The sequence below is a fragment of the Oryza glaberrima genome, chromosome 9 (genome assembly GCF_000147395.1).
Source record: "Oryza glaberrima chromosome 9, OglaRS2, whole genome shotgun sequence".
In the NCBI taxonomy this organism is placed as follows: Eukaryota; Viridiplantae; Streptophyta; class Magnoliopsida; order Poales; family Poaceae; genus Oryza; species Oryza glaberrima.
Window position 1 is genome coordinate 1,035,803 of NC_068334.1, and position 18,796 is coordinate 1,054,598.

General features: G+C 41.2%; 1 protein-coding gene and 1 long non-coding RNA gene across 3 annotated transcripts; both read right to left on the reverse strand.

The window, feature by feature from the left end:
* Positions 1-11,071: 11,071 nt before the first annotated feature.
* Positions 11,072-11,701, reverse strand: LOC127785400 (agamous-like MADS-box protein AGL29). The gene has a single exon (XM_052312838.1). It carries the CDS (start codon positions 11,699-11,701, stop codon positions 11,072-11,074), a length of 630 nt encoding a protein of 209 aa, XP_052168798.1.
* Positions 11,702-14,773: 3,072 nt separating this feature from the next.
* On the reverse strand, positions 14,774-18,159 carry LOC127784967 (uncharacterized). Of its 2 annotated transcripts, XR_008019632.1 has the most exons (8): positions 17,558-18,159; positions 17,297-17,428; positions 16,855-16,911; positions 16,476-16,656; positions 16,324-16,378; positions 16,112-16,169; positions 15,144-15,284; positions 14,774-15,028 (listed from the first exon to the last, which is right to left on the reverse strand). It is a non-coding gene; the product is annotated as an uncharacterized LOC127784967 (long non-coding RNA). The 2 variants fall into 2 exon arrangements; XR_008019631.1 differs by having other exon boundaries at positions 17,297-18,159.
* Between the last annotated feature and the right edge of the window lie 637 nt (positions 18,160-18,796).

An 18,796-nucleotide genomic window follows, 5' to 3' on the forward strand; every position in this document is an offset into this window, starting at 1 on the left:
ATATATTATAAGCTGATGAAACACCATACATGCACTCATTGCTGTATGAAGTAGATGCCGTACCCAGCAATCGGCTATTTGGCCAATTCTCTAGTTCGTTCATCCGAGGTATAACTAAAATAGGTAAACCGATTATTTACACTAGCAATAACAACACCATCTACTGTTTTAGTGATATTAGATGTTATAACAGGGGTATAGCTATAATTGGTTTGTTACCTTAGATGTGGTGTAACAGGCAACGAAAATTCCTATTGTTTGATGATGCCTTGCTCGTCTTCTAGTAGCATGAAGCCATCTTTCGCATTTCGCTGTACATATTCAAGGTGAGCTTCAAACGCTCGATGATCGACTTACGGCAACTCTCTATAATTCGCAACCATGATGGAGAACTAGAGATTTGGCTATAGCAACCGAAATCGCCTCTAACGGAGTTGTCAAAAAGATGTGTTGGCACTAGAACACATATGCTTCTGGTCAGACCGTCCCCCTGCAATCGGTTTGATCGGCTGTATGGTGGTGGTCAGACCGACCTCGCGTGGCAAGCCCGGGTTCTTCCCAACAGAGATGCATGACATCAGGGAATTTTCAATTGCAAGCAAAGTCATCCAACGCTCTCTTAAATTGAATTGTTGTGGTCGTTGTTTGAGTTGGTGCAAAGATACATATCTGCTGCTTTAATTTTGCGCGATAACTCCATGAATAAAGACTTTACGCATTCCATTTGCTTCATCCAAAGGAGAACCTAAATAAATCTATCTATTATTTATATTATCAACAAATATAAAAAATAAGCCATCATGTTCGCTCACGGTTCTCGAAAATACTATGCAGAGAATGTTAGATTATGGTGGGTTCAGATTAGAACGGAACAGATTGGTCTCTATAGGTAAGAGAAGCTAACAATTATATAGACACAGTTATACATTTTAAATCTTCAATATAGAAGATACAATTGTACCTATAGAAATATATGGAAATATAAGCCAAGAGTTATAAATCAAATCCAATTTCATTTTTAAAATTCATTGTATGTAAATAACGACAACAGTATCCATGAATCCAGAAATTTAGGAATTATATATCAAATCAATTCTAGTTTAGAAGTCTATCTCTAGAAAAAAAAACATGTGGGAAGTCCACCAAAGTTGATACCTTTTTTATATATGGAGTTTAAAGACATAGGGACTATAGGCTACCTATTGTGTAAGTTTGGTGATTGGTAAATAGAAAAATACCATTATTAGTCAGTCATACTATTATATCCATGATACTAGGAAGCACAATCGACCAACCACATGCATGCGAGAAATGGTTGAAAAGATATGGTTAGCTACGTCTTTTTTATCGCTACAGATTGATGATATTTAAAGATATCGCTAACTCTATTCGGCCTAATATCCTAGGAGACCACCTCTGTATTTGGTAGAGATGAGCTCACGATACTACTGCTAGTTTTGTATAAGTTATGTAGAGAATATATCATGCGCCGGTCCGAACACCAAACCAGAACTGATCCTAATGAAAACAACGTCTTAAATGTCATTTTGGCCTTTGGCCTTGGTAGGATATTCTTGTGGTAGCAAGATCAAATGCCATGCAACACGATTGATAGCAGTAAAGAGCAAGCCAATGATTGCTATACCATGTATTGACAAAGTTGTTTTTAGCAAGACAACACATGTGTTTGCAAATCACTTTCATGGCTGAACCAGGATGTTCATCTTCCACATAGAGATCTGCATCGATCAAAAGGTTTGTTGTAAATGTTGAACAAGGAGCTGACAAACAACTACTGCCATACGCATACTTACATGCATCGCGAGGAGTTGGGTGGTAGCAGCTGAATTAGTGAGGATTAGGTAGACATGTCAATGAGGGCATCCACAATGTAGAAGAAAAGCAGACAATAGACTTTCTTTCTAACCTGGTTATATATATTGTGAAAGCTGGAATTAGTTGTTACCCGGTCATATACTACAACAGAAACAGCCTCTAGAGACATTTTCAAAGCAACGGCTTGGGAAACCGTCTTTACCAAAGCCCACCTCCCTTCCCACCCTATTACTAGATACAGATGGAAGAGACAGATGAATGAACCGTCTCTATATTTAAATTAATCCGTTTGATGAAAATTTGATAGGATGGGGGTTAAAATCCATAGACACGGTCCTTATGACGGGTGTAGAAAAACCGCGTCAAACACGTGCGAAAAGATTTGTTTTTGGCGCCCGTTCGCTAAATCTTTTTTATCTACGCGCATTTTCTGATAAAGTTCGCGGGATTTTTTTCGTTCACTTCTTTCAATCTTTCAATACCCAATTCCTAGGAACGCCGCCCAGCCACCGCCCACCGGCAGGGCTCCAACCTGCCGTGCGCCTGCAGCGTTGCTGCGCCCTGGCGTCGGTCCGGCACGTGCATCCTACCGACAGCTCCGGCACGCATATTTGTGCAGCCGTCGCCTAGCGCGTCCCTTATAGATGGCCAAAAGGCCCGAGGCCTGACGGCCCGGCCCATGGCACAGCATTTTGGCCCGGCCCAAGCACGGCACGGCCCGACGGAGGTCGGGCCCGTGCCGGCCCGACCCGACCATCGGGCTGTGTCTGGGCCCCTCCACCGGCACGTTGGGCTGGCCCGGCACGACCGGGCCGGCCCGGCACGATGGGCTGGCAGCTAGGCCTGATACACAAAAAAAATAGGGGAGTAAAAATAGACATATTATATGCCATGGACGAAAGAATAGGAATCTAAAAATAGACTTTTTTTATCTATACATATGTCAGCCAAAGAGGAGGGACGGAAAATAGACTTATTTTAGATATACATATGTCAGCCCAAAGAGGAGGGACGAAAAATAGACTTATTTTAGCTATGTATATAACTAATATAAATATTTGAAATATTAATATTTGGATTTTTCCGGTCGTCACCCAGCGTCGCTCTCCATCTCCGCACAAGTGTATTCGTGTACGGTGGCCAAATTAAAAAAAAACAGAGATGATATATAAAATCCTAATCATGTACGGAGGACAAATCACAACATCAAAACCAACCCCAGAAAATCAGTTTTTCATTCAATGTTTTGCTTCACAAGGACACATAATTGAATACGATGAAGATTGACGCTACAAAAATTATAAAGGTGGAAGCAGATACACACAAACAAATCTCAACTCCCTAAAGAAACCAATCTTTCGCCTTAAGATGCAGCAGCACACGAGTCACGATGCGGCAAATCCAGTGGTGACAGAATCAGCCCAAGCATCTCCAAAACACCCATGGAGAGCAAATCGGGCAAGCACCAAAGATCCCCATAAAGAAGGCCACAAATTTCCAAAGAAGGACGACATCAAATCTGGCTGCCAAGGCAAAGACATCGCTTACAGATGGAGTAACAGAAGCAAGGGCGAGTGAAAGTGGGAGGCAGCAAAAAATTCACTTGGATCTAGCCGCCGCCGCCCTACACCTCCTCCTTCGTGGAGCCACCGTCCTTGCCGTCGTCGCACCGTCCTCGCCATCCCCCTTGCCGCTGTGCTGGTCCCAAGCTTGGGGGTCGTTGGATCTTGCCCCCGCCACCCCACGCCTCCTCCTCCACCTCATGAGAGAGGAGAGGACTCGCTGTACAGGGGAGAGGGCTGGAGAGACGTCTGCTGCTGTGCAGGGAGAGGGAGCGGAGCCAGCCGCCACGAGGGGAGGGATTGGCGCTAGCTACCGCACAAGGAGGGAGAAGCGCTTGCGCAGTTGAGGGAGAGGAAGAGGCGGAGACGAAGGTGCGAGAAAGCGAGAGGATAAGGTGTGCGTTATTTTTTTCTTCCAAACTCCACGTGGCTCCACTAGGAAAAACGTAGGGGCCGTTTCAATCGCAAGATTGAGAAAACTTAGAAATAGAAAAAACGTATGATTTTGATAGGAATGTAAGTGTAAAACAGAGGATTGCAAAACGCAGGAAAAACATAGGAATGACCGTTTGATTGAACCACAGGAAAAACACAGGAAACGCAGGAAAAACATAGGAATGACCGTTTGATTGAACCACAGGAAAAACACAGGAATTAGATGAGATATAGACTCAAAGGAAAGTTAGCATGAGGTTGAACCTCTTGCTAAATTTCCTCCAAAATCTCTATAGGATTGTCTAATTCCTATTCCATAGGAATTTCAAAGGATTAGATAGGATTCAATCCTATATTTTAAAGGGCTTCATAGGAAATTTTCCTATAGGATTTAAATCCTCTAAAATTCCTATGTTTTTTCTCTAAATCAAAGTGGCCCTAAGTGCGGTGCTTTTTCACTCGATGCCTAAAAAAACGATGGATATTTTTACGGATAAAAAACGAAGGATTTTGTAGCCTTAGTAGTTGTTATCATCATTAGCACGTGGGCTGGGTCAACCCAATGTGCCCGAGTTACGAAAAAATATGTACTTTTTTTTTCGTATTTTGTGCTTATATACATGCCTGAGATTAATTTGCAAAAATATACCCAATCCATAGAACGGTTGCGCGGTAATGAGGACGGCCCGCAAACTAGGGATGTGGGAGCCGAACCCGAGCCAGTCACACGGAACCAAGATGCGCGACCGAGCCGGTCCAGCAGGACGGGGATACGGTACCGTGCCGGTCCCGCAGGACGGGCCAGCGACAACGTGTTGACGGCGGTCCCCCCGCGCTGGTGCGCTCGCCTCTCTCCCGCACGCCGGATGCGCGGGACCAGCGGAACTGGGAACAAAGAAAACGGAGCAGTCCATTAGCACGTGATTAATTAATTATTAGTTTTTTTTTCAAAAATGGATCAATGTGATTTTTTAAGCAACTTTCGTATATAAACTTTTTGTAAAAAATACACCGTTTAACAGTTTGAAAAGCGCTGCGCGGAAAACGAAGGAGATGAGTTGGAAAAATCGGGGGAATAAATATAGCCGAAGAGCTGTTTCCAACACACGACCACGGGGCCGGCACGGTCCCGCACCGCCGTTCTGCGGTACCACCGCACTCAACCGCGGTCCCGAGGGTGCCATCGCTCCCGCACATCGGCACTGCTGTACTGACTCAGTCGTGCAATCCAGCCATGCGGGACCGGCTCGATCGCGCATCCCGGTTCCATGTGACCGGCTCGGGTTTCACTCTCGCATCCCCAGTCTGTGGTTCGCCCTCGCTCCCGTGCAACCGCTATGTGGATTAGGTATACTTTTGCAAATTAATCTCAGACATGTATATAAACATAAAATATGAAAAGAAAAGGTATATTTTCAAATTTGATTCCCCAAGTTACAGCCCAATGTGCCCAAGTTACTGTTATGGGCTACCCACATGGTTCATCCTCTTCTCCATTGAAAATGTGGGCCGGCTAGAAGGATTACGGAGGGGCCTGGCTGCCACGGAAGAAGTGGCGACGAGCGATCGGTCAACAGGAGCATGACCACGACAACGGCAGCAGCAGCGTAGCCGACGGTGGTTTGGGTAGGTAAATCCCGACGAGAAGGTCCGGTTCTTGCCGGCGAGCTATCTCTGGTGGCTGGTCATCTCTGTTTCCTGGTCTCCACTCAGGTACACACGGCCATGCCGCCTAACCGCCGGCTCGATTACACGAGTGTCAGTTTTTTCTTTTGTAAAACATACTTGAGTAAATTTCACAAAACTACATATTTTATTGTTCAAGTTGCAGAAAACCACAAATATTTTGATACTTGGCACTTAAGTACATATATTTTGGTAGTTTAGTTTCACAAAACCACACTATCGATGAATGGATTCACTTGTGATATAACGACGTGGTTGTTTCATCTAGTATGAGGACGTGGCATCATATTAATTTCGTGCGATGGCTGGTAATAGGATGCCATGTCCTCGTCCTAGGTGAAACAGCCACATCATCTCGCGGATGAATCTATACATCGATAGTGTAGTTTTGTGAAACTACACGACCAAAATATATGTAATTAAGTGCTAAGTGTCAAAGTGCGTGTGGTTTTCTGTAACTTGGACCACAAAATATGTAGTTTTATGAAATTTACTCAACATACAATTATGATGGGCTATAGGTGCGTCACAATTTTTTAAGTTCGTAAAGTCCAACCGAGTGGCGCCCTCATCTCTGCATGACCGTAATCGTGTACGGTGGCCTAAGAAAAAAAAATCGAAGATGATACAAAATCCTAATCATGCACGGAGTACAAATCACAATATAAAAACCGACTGATAATCCCAAAAAAGAAAAAAAAGCGGCGTCACCTATCATTTGAGAGTTTTTTCTAGCGAGCAAAAGTACCAAAATAGTGTGAAAATAACTTCGGTTAAAAACAAATATTTTTAGTTTTAATACACCGTAGCGAAGCACGGGTATTTTGCTAGTACATATGAAATAGCCCAAAGAGGAGGGACGGAAAATAGACTTATTTTAAAAAAGGCCCGATGGGCCACCCATGCCTTCGGGCCGGCATGGCACGGCCCGACAGCTGGTGGGTCGTGCCTGGGCGGGAGGTGCAGCCCATGGGCCGGCACGGCCCGGCACGAAGTGCCTATCGGGCCGTGCCGGCCCGATGGCTGCTGGGCCGTGCCTGGGCCGTGCCTGGGCCGGACCGTACCGGGCGGGCCTTTTGGCCATCTATAGCATCCCTCAGTGGTCGTCCAGATCACATTTGCTCCACCTCGGTCGCGCGGACGTCCCTACAGCTAGCCGTCAGGCAGTGCGTCCCGGCAGCGATCGTCCAGATATCGTATCCTGCTGAAGCTGTCCAAGGTAATTACCGCTTCGCAAGCTGCAGCCGCCGGCATCATCACTTGTATGATTTGTTACTAGCAAGCAGGCGAGGCTACCATTTGTTGTTTAATCGGCTACCACTTTGTTTTTTAAAGGCTGCACAGTGTGCACACCAATTGTTTGATGATTGTTCTACACAAGCAAGTCCGGAAAGAGGTTAACGCACTGTTTTTTAATTATTGTAAATCAAGTTTTGATCAATTTAGATGTGAACGGCATTGATGCATCGGTATGCTAGCACCCAAAATTTGGTTGCCAAACACATTCTCGTTAACCTGGGCACTAATCATGTAGATCTAATTTAATTAGTAACATAATCTTGCCGTTAATCACATTCTACGTAAATGATCATTTCATTTTACAGAGATGGCGGTGTATTTCAACATCTCTCATTTCGTATGTGTACAGGTCTTTGCTTTTGTGGATTTGGGCAATTCGATCCCAGTCAACTACTATTGAGGTGATTTGCCACTGCTCGTGTGACTATTATATGGAAATTGTATACTGCATATGATTTTGTGATAAAGTTGTTTTCTTTAAGTAGTAAAGACTTAGGCAAAACTATTCATAGATATTTTGGTTGGCTAAAGTTATTCATAGACATAGATTGTGAGTTCATGTTCATATTTATAGTAGGATTTGCACTAAACCATATAAAGGATATATATGACTTAACAAAGAAGGAAAAAAAACAAAGATGAGAATTTGTTATGAAGGGTAAATTTTCCATTTATCAACTTGAGATATGAAGATTTGTATGTTCTCATTTTGGCATTTTAATTGATATGCAACGGTTTTGTTATTAATAACGTTCTAATCCATTTTTTTAAATATAGTGCAAATGGCAACAAGGTCCCAAAGATTACAAGGCTTGGAGCTTTTGGAGAATGGAGTACAAAATCAAGAACTGGTCCCAAATAATCATTATGTTGAAGAACAGAACATAACAAACGCAGATTGGCGCACAAATTGCTATGAGTATCGTAAGATGTATTTGTTTATTCGCTTCAAAACTTTTGCTTACAGACTAACTTTTAAAATTTTATAGATCCTGATGGCCGCATTAAAAGACGTCGAGGACCAACTAAATTGGCAAATGTTGAAAATCTTCCAGAGGGTGTTAAGATTATTGACAAACTGGATCGTTTCAATGTACGTTGCTCCCAATCTGCTATAGTTCTTGGATCTTATTTAGGAACACTTGTCAGGAAGCCACATCTAGCTCCACTGAACATTCTTCAATGGAATCATAAACTTTATAGGAGAGTATATTATCCAAAAATGATTTCTGAAGTAGAGGTATTGCTCTTTAATTTTCATAGCTTTTTAAATCATATTCTTATGGTGATTCCAATATAATTCCATTCACTCTATTTTTTTCATATGCACTAGAGAAAGTTTGCAATTGATGGAAGAGCTAATAATTGGATTCTCCACCAGTTAGATGGCATATTGAGATAGTACAAGTCAGAACTGAAAAAGGGCTATTACAAGCTTAACTTACCTATGGAACGAGCATTGCAAACTGTGCCCAAAACTGTTGCTGAATCTCAATGGGCCACTCTAGTTTCTTACTGGTACTCAGAGGATTCTAAGGTAAATATATGTTGGGACTTTTTAGTGACTGAATGGCCATCATTTTGATTTATATCAGCTCATTGATGCTATATGTTGTATCATTAGAAAATCAGTGACAAAAACAAAGAGAATGCATAGAATATTAAGCATCCACACACATTAGGAAGAAAGAGTTTTGCAAGAAAGAGGAAAGAGCTAGTAAGATTTTAAGCAATTTTCATATATTAATTCACTATTGCTTCAATTCCTCATGCACTAGAGATATATAATCTGCAGGAAGTTAATGGAGTGGAGGTGGACTGAGCAACCTTCTTCGATGAATGCCATAAGACGAAAGATGGCAGATATGTTAACAATGCTAATGAAGAAAAAATGGTATGCCATATTGCTTTTTTTTATAAACTCTTTGTAAAACAAAATACACTACACTAAGAGTCTACAATTTTTTCCAACGTAGAATGAAGTATATATGAAATTGGCTGAGAAAAGAGTGGATGGCCAAGAAGTCAGTGAAGCTGATTTTGAACAAACTATGTTAGAAGTGTTTGGACAGGATCGTAGTGGTGGAGGCATGGGTCCAACCATTATTCCAACAAACTATTATGGTGCTAGGTTACCACCATCAGTTGCTAGGGTCATTCCAAGACAAGAGGTATGGCCACAAAATTACTATTTTTAAATGTTGTAACTTATATAGCCATAAGCTTCCAGAATAACAAATTCATGCATGTATCTTCAGGTTGATCAGAACCAAGAAGTCAGCCACCAAATACTGCTACCAAATACTATCAAATACATCCTCTCTTCCATTTGATCAGAACCATGGAAATCAGCTACCAAATACTACTCCACCCTCTAGTGCTAGAGCATCATCTCAGTCTTGCAGTGAAGAAGAGTGATTTACAATGGCAATTGTACCATTCCGTACTACTTGCTGCATTAGAATATAATTATTTTTTGTGTTAATTTGTTTGAACCTATTGTTTCATTGTTATATCAGAAAAGATGTTGAAGTATTTTCATCGTGAACAATGTATAGATATTGCTTTTGTTTTAATGACAAGCTAGCTACTGGCGTTAAAAGTCTTGTTAATGTGGTCTTATGGTAATTTAATCTGTTGGTATTGTTTTGTTTATGGGTTTTCTGAATGAAATGTGTATTGATTGTTGGCATGTGACCAATAGCGGGGCTATAAATAATATGTTAATTTCATAAAGTGTAGATACAGGCACAACCGTATCTATAGAAGCAGAAATTGTCTCTAGGAAAGAAATAAGTAATAAATTCATTATGAATAGAGACGGTTGTGACCGTTTCTAGAGAAAACGTAGATGTATCTACTATAAGCTAGACACGGAAGCAACCGTGGCTAAGATCATCAAGTGTCTCTGCATGATCAATCCAAAAATTTGTATTTCAAATTTGACACGGTCATAATTTAAATTAGAGACGGTTTTCCACGTGTCTACAAATTTGATTTGAATTTCGAGTTATGTGTGTAGCGACGGTTCCAACCGTATCTATTGACCGTCTCTAGATTATACACACGGATATTTAAACCGTCTCTAATCATTTGACACGGGAGCTATGGCAACACCTCTGAGACGGGTACTAAAACCATCTCTACCTCTACTAGAGACGGGTATAGCCGTCTCTACCGCATATAAAATCCGTCTCTACAGGCTGTTTCTGCTGTACATAGCATTGCTACTGGCAACAAGCAAATAAAAAATGAGTTGTAGTCAAGTCGGATGTACCTTTTGTGATGGACCCATCTTGTTTTCTTTATCATAGACTTATATACATTGTGTAGCTTAGTAACAACTACTACGTACTACCTGATCAATGGGCCCACGCTATTGCCTACTTGTGAAATAAACATTGCGCATGGGCTGAGAAGAGATACCTCATCCTCTTGATTCCTAGCACATTGGGAGCAAGAATATCAAAGAGATAACATATAGGTGGATGGCATATATCCAAAAAGAGATTAGATATTGGGCATAGGCTAATTTAATGTGCCATTTGGAATGCGATAGCCCATCTTATTTTAATTTGCAATTTTTGGTATTGATTGTACTCTTATTGTTGCGCGTAGTGTGTAAAACGATTATAGTTTTATTAATATAGGAGTAACAGATATTGTAAAGTCACTATTATGCTCGTCTCATATGGAGACAACTTAAACTGTCGATTCCACAAAGTGAAAACACAACAAGAAAAGCTCTTTAATTTCCTTTTCTTACGGGTACTAACTGCTTACTTACGTGGGCTAGCTGGGGCGTCACACACTGTCGTGGCCGCAGAGAAAAATAACAAGAACTTAACAATAACGAAAAGAATAATACTTATGAAGCATGAAGCTAACGTATTTAATTTTTTTTTATAACAAGAAAGATGCATGATTACATCCGCAGCTGAGCCAATACATGGAGATGAACACTAATGTGTCATTTGGCGTATGCTGAAGAGAGTACGATGCAGCAACGTACTGGACATATATAATAAAAATGCAGGGATACAAAACACATAATACTGTAGATCTCCATGGATGCGAATGCGATGGAAGCAAAATTAAACAACTTTAAACTAGGATACAACGATGGTACGATCAATGCATTATATATGCATGCATGGATGCATGAACTTATACTAAATATATTAAATAAAGGTATAATCGGAGATGCTACGATCAATGGTGTGGTGCATGGAGATGATCGATCTGGATCGGTTTCAGAAGTGCGGGTGCAGGTGGAAGAAGCCGGGCGGCGCCCTGGTGGTGGTGGTGGTGGTGTTCGGCCTCCGGCCAAGAAGCAGCGCGTCACGCAGCATCTGGTCCGCGCGCGCCGCCACGCCACCTTGCACGGCCACCAGCTTCGTCCCTAAGGCCATCAGCTCCTCCGGCGCCATGCGACCCACCTCCGCCTCCGGATCCATCCACGCCGCGCGCTGCCGCTGCCGCTGCTTCTCCATCGTCTTCTCCGCCCTCTCCCGGCGCGCCTTGTGGGCGTCCACCATCGCGCGCAGCTCGCCGTACTGCCTGTTGAGCTCCGCCACCACCGAGACCGACGACCCCTCCTCCCTCCCGGCCGTCGCGGGCAACGACGACGAGAGGAAGCGGTCCAGGAGGAACTCCACCGACGGGTGGCCGAAGGAGTAGGCCTTGCCGGCGGGGGAGAAGACGACGGCCGCCACGTCGGCGCTGCACAGGATGGACAGCTCGCTGGCCTTCTTGAAGAAGCCCGCACGGCGCTTGGAGAAGCACACCTGCCGTGCCTCCTCGCTCTCGATGCGCCGGATCTCGATCTTCTGCCGCCCCAGGCTCGGCCGCCTCCTCGCCGCTGCCGCCGTCACCATCACCATACCTACCTCGAGCGAATGTGTATATTTATATATGGAGATGTGTCTCGCTCGCTAGCTCTCTCTGAGATTGAGAATTTGAGATGATCAAAATGGCAGCTGGTTCATGTGTATATATATACACCTGACCTGACCCCAGGCCGTATCATGCATCTATGTGAGAGTTGCCATTTTGGAGGATATATGCATATCTCTGGACATCAATACGGAATTAACTAGATATTAGTGTTTGCAAGCTAGCTAATACTGGGTTAATTAACGTACTAATGTCATGGTAAATGCTCGCAGCTAGTGCATCCAGGGAAGGGTTTTACGAGTAGCTATTACTCATGCTAGCTAGCTCCTTCCCATCAACATACCCAATTCATCATCTTCCAATTATGTGCAGATAACGAGATCTCGAGCCAGCTCGCTACTTAAGGTTCAGCCTGGATCGTCTGAGCTCGATCGTTATCTTAACAACCCAGCTGGCTCGGCTGGCTTGGCTTGTTAACCTTACTATATTTTGCATCTACGGGCATGTGTTTAGCATAGCTCTAGCTCCACCTTTTCTAAAGTTAGAGCTCAACCAAACAGTTTTAGCTCTTCCTAAAATAGCAGCGGAGTTGGGTGGAGCTCTCTCAAAAAATGAACTAGAGAGGTGAAGCTGGGTTCAGACAGCTCCACAACTCTACTCCAGACCCAACTCCTAGAGCTAAATTTAGAAGTTGGATCGGAGCTCTACCAAACAGGCCCTACGTATGATACTGCTTTTCTAGAGACATGTGAATATATAATATATAACGAGTTTATCTTGCTCTTTTAAAGGTATTTAGGATGCATAGGTATATGCAGATTTCTCGGTATGTACTATAACTCGTGATTCTTAGCTAGCTACATTGTGTACCTTTAATTATCACTCAATACTTTAAGAACTAACCGTAGAACAAAAAGATTTCGATGTGCATGTTTGCTGTTGTGCACACATATACATGCAGATTATGTGCATTACAGGTTTTTTTTATCTCATTTATGTACCTATCTATTGCCAGCAATCACATATATACTGATCACTGGCGTGCTGTATATTCACAACTATTGATTGGAGTAAGGTTTAAGAGCCAGTGGAGCACTGTTAATTGCTCGAGCATATATATTATTCAGTAATATCTAGCTCAAGGGCCAGCGGTTCCTCATGTCAAAATTAAACAAATTAACCTGCCAATGCAAGCTGTATAAGAATTAAATTTTGGGGTGCACCTCGCAGCATGTATAGAGCCTGTTCAGATTGATGACATTTTCAACCATATCATTATTTGGTAAAATTAATAATTATATGGCTACATTTAGTTTGTTACTAAATATTGATAATATATATAGAATTTTTGACAACATTATTAAGCTAATCCTACTAAAATTTTATCAATATTGATAAATTGTTAAAATTTTGATATTGCCAAATTTTGGTAAGGTTCATTTTGCCACCAATCTGAACAGAACCGTAAAACCAATTTAATATTCTCATGCTGGTGGAAACGCCACTAGCTGATTGGTCCATCTTTTACCGTTACTAACACGTGTCCCAGTGTCCTTCCATCATTCGGCTACGACGCCCCTAGCACATATAACTCGCACGCACTGCCGTTGTCAATCACGAATAACGGGAATAATAACGGCGTGTGGCCTCTCGTGTCTCACTTTCTTTTCTTTTTTTTTTTGATAAATTAAGCATCATTCCCTTTCTAGATTTCTCGCTTGGCCCCCTTGGTTCATGGGCAATGGCATTGCCTTTGCACTGTGCGGTCCGAGCTATCCGTGCGGTAAGCTCACATAGTCACATGCGTACGCATAAGCTGAACCCGTGACATGCATGAAAATAAAAGAAAATGAACAAATACAATATACATATATTTTAGGGTTTAGGGCTAAAATACAAGAGGTGATATAAATACTTTCCTATCGAATCTGCAACTTTTAACTTTCTAGAAAGTCAGTAAGAGATTCCAACAAGTATGAGTAGCAACCTGTTAAATTGGAAACATATAGCTTAACCACAATAATATCTTATATTTCTTTAAAAATGTAAAAACATTTTCACAAAAAGGTTAAAACTATTAGTAGAAAGTAGGAGAAGGCTATGAAGCGAACATCTCTTCTTTGGGAGAGAGGGGAAGATCTATGCAGGACACTTAACCCGTGCCGGAGAACTGCATACAACTGGTACAACCTCGTGTGGTACATTTTACATGTTCTTACAAGTCTGATGGTACAGTTGACCTAGTATCGAATTATTATAGATTCCGTTGGCAGCCATTGCCCCCTGCATGTCGTCTGACACGACCGAAACGAAACTTTACACTCCCTAGCAGCCCCCTGTCGGCATCGAAAACGGAGGGAAGTGCGCGTGCTGATGTTTAATCATGCGATGCCAATGATGTAAGCGCGGGCCCGCAGGTGCAGACAGGTTCGTCGGGGTTATGCAAGCTTCAGAGGTGGGGGGTACGATTGTGGAAGATCGCGTGGAGGCAGGGGTTGGAGATGTGATGCAAGGATGCAGGGAATTGGGTGGAAGGCTATAAATATAAACATTATTTTATTCTAATTATTATAACTACTTGTATTCAAAACTTTAAAAATTACCAAAGCGGTGTAGAATATTTAAAAAAATAAGCATTTATATATTAAAAATATCATCTTCACCAATAAGTTAAAATTTAAAACAAACGAACTTATCTTTTCGCTTATGCTTATACTTATCAGCCTAAATTTCAATTTTTAACCCTAAATTTAGAGTTGATTTTAGGGGTTTCCATTGTAGTTTATTTTTCAGCATTTGCTTTTAGATCATTAAGAACATATATAAAAGTTCTATTCATAAATTAATTTTTATTTGCAAATATTATGCTCCTAAGGATGGAGCTGAAAGTTATTCCACACCATGATATTCTTCCTCGGTATTCTACAAAATTAAAACTAGAACACACTAAAGGATACTTAACGTATGATATTTACATCAACTTTATAAGTCTTAAAACTATTTGCTTTAAAAGAATCTCACATTCCAAATAATATCTAAATAAAATATTACAGGCTCAATTAGCAAGCGTTCCAAGAGGCACGTTCTTTTTGTAGTTACTAGTAATCATGTACGTGCAACGCACGTTTGATATAATGTCATACACAATATGCATCTATGCGTTTTAATAACTGACAAAACTAAGAATTTGTTGGTTTTACATCAATTCCAATAGAACTGGAGTACATAATTTTGCAAAATATTACTCGTACTGCATTTGGGATTTGCAGGGGATTGGAGCTCTGGCGAAAACCCCACTTCAGTCCATAGATTTGCTAATAAAAGATCCAAAATTTTGGAGAAATGAGTTCATGGTAGTGAAGTGAGTTAGTTCATGAACAAAATCACTAAACTGAATATATTTTAACGAAACTTTTGAGCATACTTCACCTCAATGGAGAATAAAACTCTCAGCATACTCATATAAGGATATGGTGTATAGGCTGAGCACTCGCATATTGTAGCTACGAAGTGCTTCACCTTGGGAAAGAGGCCTGCCCTTTTGGTCCAAAAGATCTTCAGGCTGCCAAGCTGAAAATATAAAATATCAATTATTGAATCAATTTGTCTCATGTAACTCGTGAAAAATTGATGGAGATGTACCAGATTAACATGGAGAATGGGCACATCACAAGGTAATCTGCATGTCTATTTCAACTGATATGATCTGTAGGTTCTCTTACAATGCCTCCATATATTTACCAAGATATTATCTATAATCCTCAATTAGTTCATTTTTAGAATTTTGATTAATTGTATCAGCATTATTATCATTTATCTTTTGAATTCAAATATTGATTATTAATTTAATCCTACTCTGATCCCATGCTCAAACTAAATTAGACACATTTTTCCAAACACAAAAAAGATATAATTAAATTTGGTTTGAGTCAAATAATAGCAGAGGATTCGAGTAGACTACCTAATTGAGTGAAAGCAACTGAGGTGGATTTCTGTATTCCCCTATATTAAAATGCATGGCATTGACTTTTTTCATCCACTGATTGAACATAACAAAAAAACTGCTCAAATGAATATGTATGGCAGAAAAATTGACCCTGATTAATCATAGTAGCATGTAGCAAGGCAAGAATTTTGGATCCTCTAATGCCACAGGGACGTAGTTCAGCAATTCAACGTAACAGTGACATGCAGCAGTGAATTAGTTTTAAAAAACATCACTGAAGGCTATAAACTCAAGAACTCAACCTCTTCTGCCACACCATGATAATCGCACTAATTAAGCCTAGCATTGCTTCTGAACATCCTACACATGGATTAACAATTGACTCTATACTTAAAATCAGCAATATATTGAGTAGACAATACGAAGAAAAATAATGCAACATAGTGGTGACCTGGTTGGCTGGTTTCACATTTGGACGTCAGAACACCATCACCATCCATGTTGCTCACCTATTTGCACCAACAACAGAAAATAACAAGTATACATCCATAAGAAAAATACAAAGACCATGAATTACTTCAGAGGAGTGCATACTGGAAATAATCAACCAAAATATTTTATTTGAGAAATACGCAAATGATATATTCTAATGAAGCAGCACACCTTCTAACTTACAGATCTTCTTCGCCCCTCTTCTTTAAAGTGGCCCCAAATTTCACTGTAAACAGGTTAATATGGATTTGGAATATCTAATATATCTCAAGTGGAAGACTTATGGGAAATATCAACAGAAAGATTTATAATATCATAGTCACCTTGAGTTTATGCACATTCATATTGAGTTCAACCAGCCCACTTGTGAGCAATGTGTTGTTGGAGACAAAGATTACAAGCGATATCAACAATCATTAACATGGCTAAAAAGCTCAAGTAATCGACATAGGCTCCTCCTTGATTGAGAGGACATTGCAGAGCTGATTTCCAATCAAATTCAACCTGTAAATTCTAAAAGTGAACAGGGCTTCTAAAATGATCTACCACTTATGATGTAAAGAGTTACCGATATGTGCATTGTTTGTCATGTAGTATAAGCATGAAAATGAAATCGATTCATAATAAATCTGAAAGCCTGCTCTTCTCTGTGATACTTGTCATGATAAACTTGACCAACAGTAGAAATTGAGTCATAATTACCTTGACCTCTCATGAGATAACTTTCATCATCGTTGTCATCATCACCATCTATCATAGCTGCTTGTGGCATTAACACATCGTGGGTGGTTAAATGGCAATAAAATATTCAGTCAAGCATTGGCAGATACATAGAAAATACAGTAACAGAAAAACATTGATGCCAAATTCCTTGCAATATGTCTAGAGGCTGCACATTAGCATTGTGATTTATTCTATTACCATCCTCACCATTAGTTTTTTTGTTGCACTGGCAGTGGCAGATTCAATACCAGCCTGAGATTAGTGTGGCACATGTTGGATATAGGTTGAGATTGGTGTGGCACGTGTTGAGTACAGGTTGACCCCAGAGGGTAAATAGGAGAATATTGTACAGAACAAGCAAAAGCAAATAGCATAAATGTGCAAATATCTATAAATGGAGTTTGGTCCTTGTAGGAATTACCAGTAAGATCTATAGGCCTTTTGGGTTCGCAACAAAGACCCACTCAGTCTTCTGTGTCATTCTTATGCAACCAATATTTATTACTACACATACGCAGGTATGAGTGTAAGGACAACAATAGAAGTATACATCCTACAAGCAAAAACATGGAACCATGTTAAACTTATATTGCTCATTCCAAAAATCAGCCCAGCATTGTTGAATGCTTGACTGAGCTGTAGAGAAAAATTCTTATGGCACTGCTATATACATAATCAATACCTATTAGACAATAAAACTAAAGGATGTGTCCACGTAGATGCATGATTAAACCGGCTCTGATTCAGATTATTTCAGTGGCATTTAATTGAACACCTACTGGGCAAAATACAGTATGTCCAGACAATAAAGGAACTTGCTTTGTCAACCAAATTGCAGAAACAAAACAATGAATTGGAAGAAGGAGAAGAGATTGAAACCACTAAATGATATGATTCCGGTAAATGGCAGTAGAACCATGGTGCCACCGGAGGCAATGCCCTCCACTGCGTCGCAGCGTCAGAAGTGCCACAAGTGGAGGTCCCTCACGACACGATGGAGGCGGTGAATGGGAAGCTCCCTTTGGTGCGACAGAGGGAGGCCATAGTGTCGCCGGGCGCGGAGTGAGTGGCAGCGGTCCAGTGCGGAGGAGGGCATGGTGGCCGCGACGGCAAGCGGGAAGCCCCTCGTGGCCTTCCCTTGGCATAGTAGGGCGTTGCGTTGTCGGGCATTGCGGGCGGCGGTGACTGGCCGGGAGCCCATCGTGGCCTCCCTAGGCATGGGGGAGGGAGGAGGAGAGAGGAGGCGGCGGGGATTCGTGGCGGCGGAGTCATCGCGCGGGCAGAAAGTGCGGTGGAGGAATCGGGTGAGATTGGTGATGATTTCTACAGCGAGCAGGATAGCGATTAACGGATGAGATTAGATGAGATGACGGATGGACGGATGAGATGAGATGTGATGATTTTACCTATAGAATTGTTAGGGGTGAACTCCTTCTTTTTATATTAGATATAGATAATTATATAATGTGATACTCCATAGACTGTCTCGCTAGCTATATAATAACATGACGTCTAGCTCTTGCTGCAGTCCAATCCTGCCTAAGGAGCCCTCAATCTATATATTATGGGCCAAATAACTACTCCCTCCGTCTAAAAAAAGACAAACCTTGGGTTTCCATGTCCAACTTTGACTGTCCATCTTATATGAAATTTTTTTATAATTTATATTTTCATTATTGTTAGATGATAAAACATGATTAATATTTTATACATGACTTGTCTTTTTATTTTTTTTTTCATAATTTTTTCAAATAAGATGGACGATCAAACATTGGATATGGAAACCAGTGTTTGTCTTTTTTAAGGATGGAGGGAGCAGTGGATTTGTGGTGTGAAGTGTCGAATTAGCCAAATGGGAGTGTCCATCCCAATCATGATCCCCAAGCGCTGAATGTGCATATCTTCCTCAATTCCCAACGCT

Coding starts and splice junctions, on each gene's coding strand:
- LOC127785400 (XM_052312838.1), bottom strand. CDS start 11,701: ATGGTGATGGTGACGGCGGCAGCGGCGAGGAGGCGGCCGAGCCTGGGG.